Raw genomic sequence first — 15083 nt, forward strand, 5'->3', positions numbered from 1 at the left:
GGACATTCATACATCCAGGGCCTCTGCTACCTGTTGGCGTCCCTTTGTGTGTTTTCAAATTCCCGTTCCTGCTACCAACTGAAGGAGGCTCTTTGGCTCACAGTTCCAATTCCTGGATTGCACTGATTGCAACTGAAAACTGAAAGCAACTTGGCATCGCTTTTCCAACCACGGAAACATCACCTTTGATGGAGCTCTTCCTCTTCTAGGAATTTATCCTGAAGGGCTTCTTGCTCATGTGTCCAAAAGTGTCCCCAGCATCAGCCAGAGACCCCACCACACCCACCTTCTGTCACACAAAGGCCCTTCACCATCCTGAGTTAGCCTGTGTACCCCATTATCCTGAGGCCAGATCAGCCGTCCTATCTTTTGAGCCCCCACCTTCCCCATTCATCTGAGATCAGGTCAGCCTCCTGTCTTTGGGGTAGGGGGGGGCTCTACTCTTTCTGAGGTCTGGTCATTTGGGAGGGTCCCTGCCTGTCAGCACCAGTGAGGTGACCGGTCCTGTAATTTGAAGGCCCCTCTACCCCATTAGTCTGACAGATCACCCAGCCTGTCATTGGGGGGGGCTGTCATTTGGGACCCCCCTCCCATGATCATGAAGAGGCTTGTTCGCACCTCACTTCACTGGAGTCAAGTTGCCCGCAGCTGGGGAGCCACCAGCCTCGGCGTCCAGCACTCCCGCCCCCGCCCTGACCCCACCCCTCGAGGACCTGGCTTCCTCCCTTTCCTTCCCCCTCGGACCCGGCTGAGCAACCTTGAGCGGCCGCTGGAAAGGGGCGGGACCGGGCTCGGTGGGCGGGGCCCAGGCGGGGGACGGGGGCTTACGTAGGTGGGCGGGGCCGACCCGTAGGCGGGGTTTCGTCAGTGGGCGGGGCCGGCGGGGGATGGCCCGGGTCTCCGTGGCCGCGGCTCCAGGAGCAGGAACCGAAGTCGCCGCCGCCGCCGCCGTCGCCGCCGCCGCCGCCGCCGCCGCCGCCGCTGCCGCCGCCGCCGCGTCCGCAGCTGCCGGGGTGTCCGGTTCGTGCGGGACCCGCCGCCATGGAGAACTTCATCGTAATCTCGGACGACAGCGGTTCCGAGAGCTCCGGGGGGACCCGCCCGAACCGGGCGCGGAGGCTCCGCCGGGCCCTGTCCCGGACCCCCGGCACGCTGCCCCGCCGGACCGTGGTGAGCGAGCGGGCCGGGCCGATTGGGGGGGCTCGGGCGGGGGTCTGTCCGCGCCGCCCGGCGCCCCCGCCCCGCCCCCGGCGCCTCCCAGCTGCAGCCGCTTCCCGCCTTGCGGGGCCTGGCGGGCGGCCTCGGGGCCTCATCCCCGCGGGCGGGGGCTGCCGGCGGGGGGCGCAGAGCACATGGGCGGCGTGGGGTGCGGGGCCTGGGCTGAGGCCTGGCGGCGGGCGGGGGACCCCGGGAGCACATGGGGTGCGGGGGGGCACACGTCCTGCGGGAACACGGCGGAAGGGGGTGCATGGGGGTCCGGCAGGGGCCCTGGGCCTGGGAGCATGCAGTGGTTATGCTGGCGGCGGGCACGACGCGATCCCTGGAGGCGGGGGCGGGGGGGGGGACCGGAGCCCCCAGGGTTGGAGGGACGCGGCCCTGGGCCAGGTGGTGGCGGCGCTCCAGGGCCTGGCCGCGGAGAGAGGGGCCCGAGGCTGCAGGGCTGCAGGAGGCTGGTCCTTGCCGCTTAGCACACATTTTCCGAGCGCCAACTTCCCAACCTAGGAAGGTCATGTCTGGGAGTGCTGTCTTTCTCCCCTCCAGCTCCTTATCCTTCATCCTTCTCTCCAAGGTGGTGTGCATCGAAGCAGCTCTGGTCCCTGCCTTTCTGGAACCCTCCACAGATGTTTAGCGAACCCCTCCCATGGGAGCTGGGCATGTGATGGAGCACAGACAACCCGGGTGGGGGGGTTTGGGGGGGTGGGAGGTCTTAGAAGGCGATCTGTTCTCTTCAACAAGTGGCCTTGGAGGACCCAGCAGGCAGGAGTAGACAGGAGACTCAGCATGAAACTTCCCACAGACTCCCTAAGCCACACCCGAGAGATAAAGGAGACCTGGAGTGTCCGATGTAAAGACCACGTGTGCAAATGCCCCTTCCAGAACCATCTTCTCCAGCCCCTCCTCCCCCAGCTCACCTGGAAGCCTTCCCCCAGAATCTTCTCCTGGGACTCAGGAGTAGTGCTCAGTGCTAGGTGCTCACTCTAGCATAGAATTGGTGTGCATGAGGCCAGGCGGTGGCACATTGGGTTAAATGCACATAGTAGGACTGGTGCGCAAAGCCAGTCAGCATAGAGTGCGCTTGTCACCACCTGACAAGGGGCTTGGAGGGATTGCTCCAAGTAGAAGTGGTCCCATGAATGACTGGGGTACGTGCTTGGCAGTGTATGGGAAGCCCCAGGTCCAGTGATGGGTGGAATGAAAGAATGGTGTAGGAGTAGCATAATGGTTCTGCAAAAGACTTTTTTTTTTTCATGCTTGAGACTCTGAAGTCCCAGGTTCAATCTCTGGCACCACCATCAACCAGAACTGAACAGTGCTCTGGAAAGAGAAAAGGAGGCAGGTTGAAGGCTTGGCAAGATGGAGGGCTAATGTTGGATCAGGCTTGGGCAGGAGGGTTGCCACATTTGATTTGGACCTTGGAGGAACTGGCTTGGGAAAACAGGCAGGACTGGGAGATGGGGTGCCCGTCCAGGTAGAAAGGAGCACTGGAGGGGGCTAGGCCGTGGCCCACCTGGTAGAGTGCATCTGTTACTGTGATCAGGGACCTGGGCTCAAGCCGCAGGTCCTCACCTACAGGGGTGAAAGCTCTACAGCTGTGAAGCAGTGCTGCAGGTCTCTTTCTTTCTCTCCCTCTCAGTTTCTCTCTGTCTCTATCCCAAAAAAGAAAAGAGCACTGGAGGTCTGCTTGTGGCTGCAATCACCTCTTGAGAGTCAACCCAGAGTTAGTACGGTGGATAAAGTGCTGGGCTCGCAAACATGGAGTCCTGAGTTCGATTCCAGACATTGTGTGAGCTAGAGTGATGCTCTGGTTCTCTCTGTCTCCTCCTCTCTTTGAAATAAATTAAACTAAATTGAGATAACCCTGGAGACCAGGGGGAAAAAAAAAAAAGAGGGTGGTGTGGGTGTCTAGGTGAAGGAAAGGTAGAAGAGAAAAAGATGCCACCCTGGCTAGTCCTTGAGGCTCCTCTCGATTCCTGTCACCGCTTTTCTTGGTCACCCCTTTGTTCTTCCTACCTGCTTCCTCGCCTCTCAGGTGTTACCCAGCTCCGCTCGGTGACATCCAGATTCCTGCTTCAGTGTACAGATGCCCTCCTTACCCTGCTGGGGTCCTCCAAGTACCTGCATGGGTGCTCTGTCAGCCTGCCCCCCTCTCCTGTGGCCACACGCCCCTGTGTTTTCTCCTGGAGCTTTTTTGAGTCATAGAGGGACAAAGATCAAGTTCCAGGGAGGACACTGACCAGGACCAGGCTTCCCTCTCCAAATATTCCATACTGCAGGCCTCTCCTCCTCTCTCCCTTGCACATTAAATAAAGTCGTCAGGCCAAGATAGAGAGATTAGAGGTTTTCTCCTCTTGCAAGGTTATCCTGAAGGTCTGGGTTCAGAGAGGCCCCTGTTGAAGAAACGATTGTGGCTAGGTAAGCTGTGTTGTGTTCTGTTCTGTCTCCTCTCCCAGCTAGCACCTGTGCAGGGCACTGGAATTACCCTTACAAGGTTTCTGATACAGGAGTCAGGCGGTATTGCAATGGGTTAAGCGCAGGTGGCGCAAAGTGCAAGGACCAGCGTAAGGATCTGGGTTCGAGCCCCTGGCTCCCCACCTGCAGGGAAGTCGCTTCACAAGCAGTGAAGCAGGTCTGCAGGTGTCTTATCTTTCTCTCCCCTCTCTGTCTTCCCCTCCTCTCTCCATTTCTCTCTGTCCTATCCAACAACAACAATAATAGCTACAACAATAAAACAACAAGGGCAACAAAAGGGAATGAATAAATAAATATTTTTTTAAAAGGCTTTGGATAAGGTGGTGATCATGGCCAGTATGAGTCTTTGCTACACTCTGTCCTATTTCTCAGCCACGCCTGGCCTTCTCCAGCTTACTGGGCAGTGAAATGAAAGAACTAGTAACGTACGTTTTTCTTTTTTCTTTCTTTTTTTTTAACAAATATTGACAGGGTACAACTGGCCTGAATTCCAGAATTCAGAAATCCATCTCCAGAAATCTGATTACATTTCAGAACACCTGGCTTTTAACTTGGACTTGAGTCTGTGTGAAGTTGATGAAGTTTCCCTGTGTTTTCAGTAGTATCTGTTGTCTCCACCACCACTCCCCAAACACACACACCCCCCAAAAAAGCTGGACCTATTCAGACAATGTTGGTTGGGCTCATTAGTAAGCACTTAGAAATGTCTAGAGAAGGGCTAGGGAGATAGCATGGTGGTTCTGAAAAAAAAAAAAACCTCTCATGCCTCAGGCACCGATTCAGTCCCTAGCACCACCATAAGCCAGAATTGAACGGTGCCCTGGGAATCAATAAATATAAGATTAAATAAATAAAAGGTATTTTTTAAAAAAAAATGTCTAGAGAAGAAAATTCAAGTGCCCTTAATCTCATTCTCCAAAGACACCACTGTTAATACTTTGAAGTCTGTCTGTTTGTTTGTTTGTTTGTTTTTAACCAGAGCACTGTTCAGCTCTGGCTTATGGTGGTGTGGGGGATTGAACCTGGGACTTTGGAGCCTCAGACATGAGAGTCTGTTTGCATAACCATTATACTATCTACCCTCCGGCCTTAGATTTTTTTTTAATCTTTATTTATTTGATAGAGACAGCCAGAAATTGAGAGAAAGGAGGAGATAAAGAGAGGAGACAGAGAGACTCTTGCAGCACTGCTTCACCACTTGTGAAGCTTTCCCCTGCAGGTGGGGACCGGGGGCTCGAATCCCGGGTCCTTGTGCACTATACCACGTGTGCTCAACCAGGTGTGCCACCACCCAGCCCGCATTTTTTTTTAAGTATTTGTTTTATTTATTTATTCCCTTTTGTTTCCCTTGTTGTTTTATTGTAGTTATTACTGTTGTCGTCATTGCTGGATAGGACAGAGAGAAATGGAGAGAGGAGGGGAAGACAGAGGAGGAGAAAAAGACAGATACCTACAGACCTGCTGCACTGCCTGTGAAGTGACTCCCCTGCAGGTGGGGAGCTGGGGGCTCTAACTGGGATCCTTACGCCAGTCCTTGTGCTTTGCACCACCTGCGCTTAATCTGCTGCGCTACAGCCCGACTCCCCCCAGAACCCATTTTTTATTAATCTTTATCTGTTTGTTTGATAGAGGTAGCCAGAAATCAAGAAGGAAAGGGGAGAGGGAGAGAGACAGAGAGACACCTGCAGACCTGCTTCACCACTCACAAAGCTTCCCCCCTACAAGTGGGGAGCAGGCACTTGAACCTGGATCCTTGCGCATTCTGATGTGTGCTCAATCAGGTGTGCCACCATCTGGCCCTGTCTGGTCCTTTTATCTGTAAATGTAAACATATATATGCAGAGAGAGAAATTGAGACAGGAGGGGGAAAAACACCTACAGCACTGCTTAACTCTCGTGAAGCTTTCCCCTGCCTGTGTGGTCTAGGGGCTTGAACCTGGATCCTTGCACATGGTAACCTATATTCTACCAGGTATATTTATTTTTAATTGGGGGATTAATGGTTTACAGTAAATACAGTTTTTGATACATGTGTAAAATTAGTTTTCTGCAGGAGCCAGGCAGTAGCACGGTGGGTTAAGTGCACATGGCGCGAAGCGCAAGGACCGGCATAAGGATCCGGCTCCCCACCTGCAGGGGAGTCGCTTCACAGGAGATGAAGCAGGTCTGCAGGTGTCTGTCTTTCTCTCCCCCTCTCTGTCTTCCCCTCCTCTCTCCATTTCTCTCTGTCCTATCCAACTACGACGACATCAGTAACTACAGCAATAAAATAAGAAACAAAAGGAAACAAATAAATAAATCTTTTTTTAAAAAAGTTGTAAAAAAATCATTTTGGAGGGGGGCCAGGCAGTGGCACACCAGATAAAGCGCACATAGTGTGAAGTACAAGGACCCGCGCAAGGATCCTGGTTCAAGCTCCGCAGTTCCCTGCCTGCAGAGGGCATCAGTTGCTTCACAAGCAGTGAAGCAGGTTGGCAGGTATCTTTCTCTCTTCCTCTCTGTCTTCCCCTCCTCTCTCAGTTTCTCTCTGTCCTATCCAACAACAACAGCAGCAACAATGGGAAAAGATTGCCTCCAGGAGCCATGGATTCATAGTTGGCAGCACCAAGCCCCACCAATAACCCTGAAGGGAAATAAAATCATGTTGGAGTCTCTTAAATGTGAAATAAGATCATGTCTTAAAAAAACATGCATGGGGAGTTGGGCGGTAGCACAGCGGCTAAAGCGCATGTGGCGCAAAGCGCAAGGACCGGCATAAGGATCCTGGTTTGAGCCCCCGGCTCCCCACCTGCAGGGGAGACGCTTCACACGCGGTGAAGCAGGTCTGCAGGTGTCTATCCTTCTCTTCCCCTCCTCTCTCCATTTCTCTCTATCCTACCCAACAATGAAGACATCAATAATAACTACAACAATAAAACAACAGGGGCAACAAAAGGAATAAATAAATAAATAAAATATTAAAAAAAAAAAAAAAACATGCACGGAGGCGGAGGCCAGGCAGTGGCACACCAGTGTGAGAACCTTCTCACGCACAAAGACCCAGGTTCATGCGGTGGGGGGGGGGGGGGTTGCTACACAAGAGGTGTCTTGTCTTTCTCTATCCATTGCAGGTACTCAGCCCTAGCAACAGCCCTGGTGGCAACAAAAATAAATAAATATTTTTAAATGTATATACCTTAATTTTAAAATGCCTTATTGCCCATCCCACCCCCAAAATAAATAAGGTAAAAAAAAAATGCTCAACAAGGGCAACAAAAGGGAAAATAAATAAATATAAAAAAATGCTAACCATTATCTGAGGCCTGGAGTCAGAACTGTTTGTTAGAGGAAGGTTTGACCTGCAGGCTGCAGGGCTAATGGGTCAGGATGGGAGTACCTGAGTGAAACCACCGCAGGGTGGTGGCAATTTCTAAAATAACATAACAAAGGAGTTGGCCGCCCTGGTGGACTCCTCTCTCTGGCGACCCATTTCTCTGAAGCATGTGCTGACGCTGTGACATTTTAGCCACAGTAGAAATTAGAGTCGGTCCTTGAAGCCTCTGCTGCCTCTGTGTCACTGCGCTGACGCCCTGTCCTGAGCCCTTTGCCGCCATTACACCGGTAGTTTCACCTAAGAAGCCGCTAGCAGGCCTGGGTGGTGACACACCTAGTTGAGAACACACTTTACAGTGTGCAAGGACCTGGGTTCAAGCCCCTAGTTCTCACCTACAGCGGGGGAAAGCTTCACAAATGGTGAAGCAATGATGCAGTTCTCTCCCTTTTTCTCTTTCTACCTCTGTATCTCCTCCTTCCCTCTCAGTTTCTCTCTGTCTCTATCCTAAACTAATAAGTCAGTTAATCAATGAAAGTAAAAAAAGAAGCCACTGGGAGTTGGATGGTAGCGCAGCGGCTAAAGCGCATGTGGCGCAAAGCGCAAGGATCGGCATAAGGATCCTGGTTCAAGCCCCCGGCTCCCCACCTGCAGGGGAGTCACTTCACAGGTGGTGAAGCAGGTCTGCAGGTGTCTGTCTTTCTCTCCCCCTCTCTGTCTTCCCCTCCTCTCTCCATTTCTCTCTGTCCTATCCAACAATGACAACATCAATAACAACAATAATAAAAAACAAAGGTAACAGAAGGGGGAATAAATATAAATAATAAAATATATATATATATATATTTTTTTTTTAAGAAAAGAAGCCACTGGCTTTGTTTCTCCAGATTCTCCCTAAAAAACAGCCTCTAGGGAGTCAGGTGGTAGTGCAGCAGGTTAAGTGCAGGTGGCGCAAAGCACAAGGACCAGTGTAAGGATCCCGGTTCAAGCCCCCCGGCTCGCCACCTGCAGAAGGGGTCGCTTCACAGGTGGTGAAGCAGGTCTGCAGGTGTCTGTCTTTCTCTCCCCCTCTCTGGCTTCCCTTCCTCTCTCCATTTATAACAACAAGAGCAACAAAAATAGGGGAAAAAATAGTCTCCAGGAGCATTGGATTCACAGTGCTGGGCAGAGTCCCAGCAATAACCCTGGAGGCAAAAAAAAAAAAAAAAAAAAGCAGCCTTTGGGGAGTCAGGCAGTAGCACAGCAGGTTAAGCGCACATGGCGCAAAGCGCAAGGACCGGCATAAGTATCCTGGTTCGAGCCCCCGGCTCCCCACCTGCAGGGGAGTCGCTTCACAGGCGGTGAAGCAGGTCTGCAGGTGTCTGTCTTTCTCTCCCCCTCTCTGTCTTCCCCTCCTCTCTCCATTTCTCTCTGTCCTATCCAACAATGACAACAATAACAATAAAACAATAAGGGCAATAAATAAATAAATATTAAAAAAAGAAACAGCCTCTTCCTTCACATGTCACAAGTGACAGCCCCTCCACGTCCAGTTCTCCCGGTGTTTCCTCAGTGCCTACCCTTGCTTTCTCAGCTGAAGTCTTGAACTCTTCGGTGTTATCCAGGAGGGCTAGATCAACTTCTTCCACACTCCTGTTGATGCTGAGCTTCTGACCTCTTCCCATTAAGCACAAGTTTGTTTTTAAGATGGATGGATGGATGAGAAAGATTCAGAGTATGACTCTGGCACATGTGATGCTGGGATCTACACTTGGGCTCACAGTGTTTGAAGGTCGAACACTTTATCTACTGTGCCACCTCCCAGGTCACAGGCACAAGTTTTCTTAGCGGCTTCTAGGTTTTAGAGTGACATTGCCCAGGTCCATTAAAGGATCCACTATGTGTGACAATGATAATCTTGGAAAATGATTTTCTATCTTTCTTTTTTCTTTTGTTTTCTCTTCTTTCTCTTTTTTTAGTAGAGAAAATTTTTTTTTAATTTTATTTATTTATTCCCTTTTGTTGCCCTTGTTGTTTTATTATTGTTGTTGTCGTTGTTGGATAGGACAGAGAGAAATGGAGAGAGGAGGGGAAGACAGAGAGGGGGAGAGAAAGACAGACACCTACAGACCTGCTTCACCACCTGTGAAGCGACTCCCCTGCAGGTGGGGAGCCGGGGTTCGAACTGGGATCCTTACGCCGGTCCTTGTGCTTTGCGCCACCTGCGCTTAACCCGCTGCGCTACAGCCCGACTCCCTAGTAGAGAAATTTTTAGAAAGAAATTAAAAAGGAAGGAGGAGACAGGGAGAGAAAAAGAGATACCTGCAGCAATGTTCCACCACTCCTGAGGCATCCCCCTGCGGGTGGGGACAGGGGGAGGGGCTTGAACCCGGGTCCTTGTGCATGGTAATGCGTGCACTCCACTGGGCACACCACTACCCAGTGCGCAAATGTATTTCTTCAGTAATGAGGCTTCAGTGTTGAGAAGGCTGCGGAGTGGATATTGTTATTAGCAGTGTGAAACAAGCATTGATTTCCCCCACCACCACCACTTTTAGGATGACCTGAGATTTTGTCATTGAACGGTCCTTGTTTGAAAGGGATCTCTGCTCAGTGGGTCTCAAGACTGGGCTGAAAATACTCAACAGAGCCAGTTGTGGCTATGGCGTGTAGTGACACTCAGCCTTTGGGTTTCTGTGGTCAGAGCCCAGGCAGAGCCAGCCTGTCCTTTGCAGCTTTGAAGCCAGCCCCTGACTTCTCTCCAAGTTTGAATAGGCAGCTTCTTCCGATGGGACTTGGTTCCATGCCTGCCAAAAGGCCCCCGCGACAGCTTCCCCATCGGCTTCTGTCCCTTCAGCGTGTGGGTTGGGGGTGAGCTTATCTCCCAGACCCTCATAAACCAGCCTCTGCCAGCTTCATGCTCCCTGAGGCAGCTTCCTCATCTCAGTCACCAGCAAAGCCAGGCCCATTAAGAGCCTGCACTGCCAGCCTTTTGACTTCAAGTGACTGCAGTCCTGGGTCATTCACCAGTCTGATTTTTAATACTGTTCAGTCTTGAAGATTTATTTGTCTCATAGAGAGGAAGGCTATAAAGTTGTTCTGTTGCATGAGGCCATCTTTGACAAACACAGTCAGGTGCCTCCCAGGCTACTCTTTTCATGGTCCACTTATTTGGAAGTGCATTAACTCCCTACACCAGGACATAAATTCACCACCATCTATCTCTCTCACCTCGCTCCTAAAGGTGATCAGTAATTTTTTTTTTATCACTGTTGTAGTTATTGTTGTTATTATTGATGTCATTCTTGTTGGATAGGACAGAGAAATGGAGAGAGGAGGGGAAGACAGAGAGGGAGAGACAGATAGACACCTGCAGACCTGCTTCACTGCTTGTGAAGTGACTCCCCTGCAGGTGGGGAGCTGGGGGCTCGAACCAGGATTCTTAGGCCGGTCCTTGCACTTTGCGCCAGGTGAGCTTAACCTACTGCGCCACTGCCCAACCCCCAATCAGTCTCTGAGAGAATGAGTCACCACCAAACGAGGGGTGAGGGGTGGGGGTGGGAATCAACACCATGACAGCTCATGGAGCTGGTTCTAAAACCAGCAAGGACAAACAGTAAAAAAATGTGTCTGGTTTCTATTTATTTTTTTGCCTTCAGCATTGTCACTGGGTGATATGCACAGTGCATGCACAATGAATCCACTGCTCCTGTGGCCATTTTTTTCCCCTTCTTTTTACTTGATAGGACGGAGAGAAACTGAGAGGGGAGGGAGAGGCAGGGAGAAGAAGAGGAGCCGGTGGTGGTGCACCTGGTTGAGCACACATGTTATAATGAGTAAGGACCTGGGTTTGACCCCCCCCCCCCGTCCCCACCTGCAGGGGGGAAGCTTTTGAGAGTGGTGAAGCAGGGCTGCAGGTGTCTCTCTTTCACTCTCCCATTCTATCTCCCTCTTCCCTCTCAATTTCTGGCTGTCTCTATCCAATTAATAAATAAAGATAATAAAAAATTTAATATTTATTTATTCCCTTTTGTTGTCCTCGTTTTATTGTTGTAGTTATTAATGATGTCATCGTTGTTGGATAGGACAGAGAGAAATGGGGAGAGGAGGGGAAGACAGAGAGGGGGAGAGAAAGACAGACACCTGCAGACCTGCTTCACCGCCTGTGAAGCGCCTCCCCTGCAGGTGGGGAGCCAGGGCTCGAACCGGGATCGTTAAGCCAGTCCTTGTGCTTTGCGCCATGTGCACTTAATGCACTGCACTACCGCCCGACTCCCATAAACATTTTTTTAAGAGAGAGGAAGAGAGACACCTGCAGACCTGCTTCACTGCCCATGAAGCTTCCCTCTGTGAGTGGGCTCCAGGGCCTTGAACCAGAGTCCTTGTGCACAGCAACGTGTGTGTTCATCCAGGTACCATGTATCCGATTTCTTCCTGACACCCAGTGCGCCTTCTGATACAGCAGCTTTGCACACAGTTTCCAGTTTGTCTCCCACTGGCTGGAATGAAGTCCCCACAAGGGCCAGGACTCGGCTCTGCTCACAGTGATGATCTCAGCATCTCTGTCTCCTAGAGGGCCTGGCATTGCTCAGGGTGCATCGGAGGAGGGGGTGTGATGGCGCACCCAGTTAATCGCATATAGTACTAAGTGAAAGGATCTGCCCAAGGATCCAGGTTCAAGCCCCGGCTCCCCACCTGCAAGGGGGAAGCGTCACAAGTGATGAAGTAGGTCTGCAGGTGTCTCTCCCTCTCTATCTCCCTTCTCTCAGTTTCTCTCTGTCCTGTCCAATAAAATGGAAAAAAATGGCTGCCGGAAGCAGTGGATTTGTATTGCCAGTACCGAGCCCCAGCGATAACCTGTACAGAGCTGAGGCTGTGGATGCCTTTTTCCCAGTGGCAGGTACTCACTTCTGGTCTCTGGGCTACATGCTGGGCAGCCTGGCTGTCCCGCACACTTTCACTTCACTGCTAAATCTGCCCTGTGGCTGCTGATGTTCCTGCGCAGTTATCCTTATTGTTTTAGATCACCAGTAGCCATGTGCAGGCAAGACAGTGATCTCATGGGTCAAACTCAGCGCTCCAACCTCAGAACCACCACTCCAGCCAACTTTTCCACAAGTGAGCTCCAGAGAGAGTGAAAGAGAGCAAAGCACTATTCCCATGGAAGCCAAAATGACGGGATCGATTTCTCCTGAGAAGCTCTAGCGGGGTGAGGTTGCTGCAAAAACAAAGGCTTGGTGGCACCAGGCAGGTGGTACAGTGGGTGGGGTGTTGGACTCTCAAGCATGGGGTCCCGAATCCAATCCCAGCATATGTTCCAAAGTGGTGCTCTAGTTCATTCTATCTTTCATTAATAAATAAATCTGAAGAAAAAAAGAGAGAAAAAGAAATGTCTCTCTCACTAAATGCCCCCCCCACCCCCCCCCGGAATTAGTGGTATGGTACAGAAACCCAGCAACAACACTGGTGGCAAAAAAAAAAAAGAAGAAAATAGATTATCAGGAGTTGGGCGATAACACAGTGGGTTAAGCGCAGGTGGCACAAAGTGCAAGGACCGGCGTAAGGATCCCAGTTCAAGCCCCCGGCTCCCCACCTGCAGGGGAGTCGCTTCATAGGCGGTGAAGCAGGTCTGCAGGTGTCTCTCCCCATCTCTCTCTTCCCCTCCTCTCTCTGTTTCTCTCTGCCCTATCCAACAATGACGACAGCAATAAACAAGGGCAACAAAAGGTAATAAAAAAAGAAAATATATTATCACAGATGGCGAATCACTCCTCACACTCCCTGAAATAAATAAATAAAACTAATACAGGCACCGAGCCCCAGCAATAACCCTGGAGACAATCAAGCAATCAATCAATCAACAAATAGCCACCTTTGGTGGTTCTATTCTGAGGGAAAGGGAAGTATAAATTTTACTATTAATAAAAAGGGCAGAGTGGTCTGGCTGCTCAGCACAGAGCTGTCATCTATTTGCTTGTTGACTGCGGCTCTATATTGGGCAGCAGAAGTGGCGCTGTGATCAAAGCAGCAGCCTAAGACTTAGGCTTAAGGTAGGAGAAGATGGCCCAAAGCAGCAGACTGCGCATAAGTCGACAGGTGGAAAAGCGCCCCGCAAACAGCTGGCAACTCAAGCCTCCAGGAAAAGTGTCGCCTTTACCAGCGGGGTGAAAAAGCCCCATCGCTCCAGGCCCGGGACCGTGGCACTGCGAGAAATCCGTCACTATCAGAAGTCAACGGAGCTGCTGATCCGAAAGCTGCCTTTCCAGAAGCTGGTGAGGGAGATCGCCCAGGATTTCCAGACCGACTTGAGGTTATCAGAGCGCTGCCATCCATCCATCGGCGCGCCGCAGGAGGCTAGTGAAGCGAACCTGGTGGGTTTATTTGAAGATACTAATCTGTGTGCCGTCCATGCGGAGAGAGTCACCATCATGCCCAAAGACATCCTGTTGGCTCACCAGACACGGGGGTTGGGGAGAGAGCATAAGCGAAGGCAGTTTTTATGGTGTTTTGTAGTAAATTCTGTAAAGTACAAATACATAAATAAATAAATAAAATAAAAAGGGGTGGAGATAGCATAATGCTTATACAAAACAACTTTCATGCCTGAGACTCCAAAGTGCCTGTTCCATTCCCTCCATCACCATAAGCCAGAGCATGTGTGTTTGTGTGTGTATCTCTGTCTCATTAAAATATAACAAAATCTGGGGGTTGGACGGTAGCACAGTGGATTAAGCTCACATGGTGCAAAGCCCAAGCATAAGGATCCCAGTTTGAGCCCTAGCTTCCCACCTGCCGGGGGTCACATCACAGGCAGTGAAGCAGGTCTGCAGGTGTCTGTCTTTCTCTCCCCCTCTCTGTCTTCCCCTCCTCTCCCCATTTCTCTCTGTCCTATCCAACGACGACAACATCAATAACAACAATAAAACAATAAGGGCAACAAAAGGGAATAAATAAATAATAATAAAAAAAAACAGAGGGGCCAGGTATTGGCACACCTGGTTGTGTGCACATGTTACAATACGGAAGGATTCGAGTTCGAGTCTCTAGTTCCCACCTAACAACGGGAAAGCTTTGCAAGTGGTGAAACAGTATTGCAGGCGTCTTGTCTCTCTACTTTTATATCACCCCCTCTCTCTTGATTTCTGACTGTCTTTATCTAGTAGTGAAGATAATAAAAAAGTTTAAAAACAAGGCTTAGGAGATAGCATAATGGTTCTGCAAATAACTTTTTAAAATTTTTAATATTTACTTATTTATTCCCTTTTGCTGCCCTAGTTGTTTTATTGTTGTAGTTATTGTTGTTGTTGTAATTGATGTTGTCATTGTTGGACAGGACAGAAAGAGGAGGGGAACACAGAGAGGGTGAGAGAAAGACACCTGCAGACCTGCTTCACTGCCTATGAAGCAACTCTGCGGGTGGGGAGCCAGGGGCTTGAACCGGGATCCTTACGCCAGTCCTTGTGTTTTGCGCCACCTGCACTTAACCTGCTGCACTACCACCTGACTCCCTGCAAATAACATTTATGCCTGAGGCACCAGGGGCTCTAGTTTCTACCTCCAGCACCAGAGCTGAGCAGGGCTCTGGTTAAAAACAAAACAAAAGTGGTCCGGGAGGTGGCGCAGTGCATAAAGCATTGGATTCTTAACCATGAGGTCCCAAGTTCGATCCCCGGCACCACATGTGCTACAGGGGTGTCTGGTTCTTTCTCTCCTATCTTTCTCAGGAATAGATAAATAAATTCTTTAAAAAAAAAAAAAAAAAGGTGGGGGTAGATAGCATAATGGTTATGCAAAGAGATTCTAATGCCTGAGGCTCTGAAGTCCCAGGTTCAATCCCCTGCACCACCATAAGCCACATCTATCGTCTATGCTCGACCGGACCTGCCAATATACGCGGATATCTTCGCTCACCCTGTCCAATGCTTGACTTCTCGTCACCCAATCTGGTCCCCTACGCCTACACTGAACTTCTCTGTTCCAGTCTCTTGGAAACAGAGCTGGCAGTCAGCTGAGGTAAAGAACAAACACCTCATCGCAGACCCCTGCAAGCGTCAACCCGGCTTTGACCTAGCACGTTATGATTGGGCCCTCCTCCATCGCTATC

General features: G+C 50.6%; 1 protein-coding gene and 1 pseudogene across 2 annotated transcripts in view; both read left to right on the forward strand.

Moving 5' to 3' along the window:
• The first annotated feature begins 862 nt into the window (after nucleotides 1–862).
• SIMC1 (SUMO interacting motifs containing 1) overlaps nucleotides 863–15083 on the forward strand; it is a 45671-nt gene continuing 31450 nt past the window's right edge. Inside the window, exons 1-2 of one of the 2 annotated variants that reach the window (XM_060197194.1) lie at nucleotides 863–953; nucleotides 984–1170. In XM_060197194.1, the coding sequence (XP_060053177.1) occupies nucleotides 1042–1170 (129 nt within the window). In that variant the 5' untranslated portion in view covers nucleotides 863–953; nucleotides 984–1041. Of the gene's footprint in view, nucleotides 1171–15083 lie in introns of both variants that reach the window. The other variant, XM_060197193.1, reaches the window with a different exon arrangement.
• Nucleotides 12961–13463, forward strand: LOC132540128 (histone H3.3A-like; annotated as a pseudogene).

The sequence above is a fragment of the Erinaceus europaeus genome, chromosome 9 (genome assembly GCF_950295315.1).
Source record: "Erinaceus europaeus chromosome 9, mEriEur2.1, whole genome shotgun sequence".
Taxonomy (NCBI): domain Eukaryota; kingdom Metazoa; phylum Chordata; class Mammalia; order Eulipotyphla; family Erinaceidae; genus Erinaceus; species Erinaceus europaeus.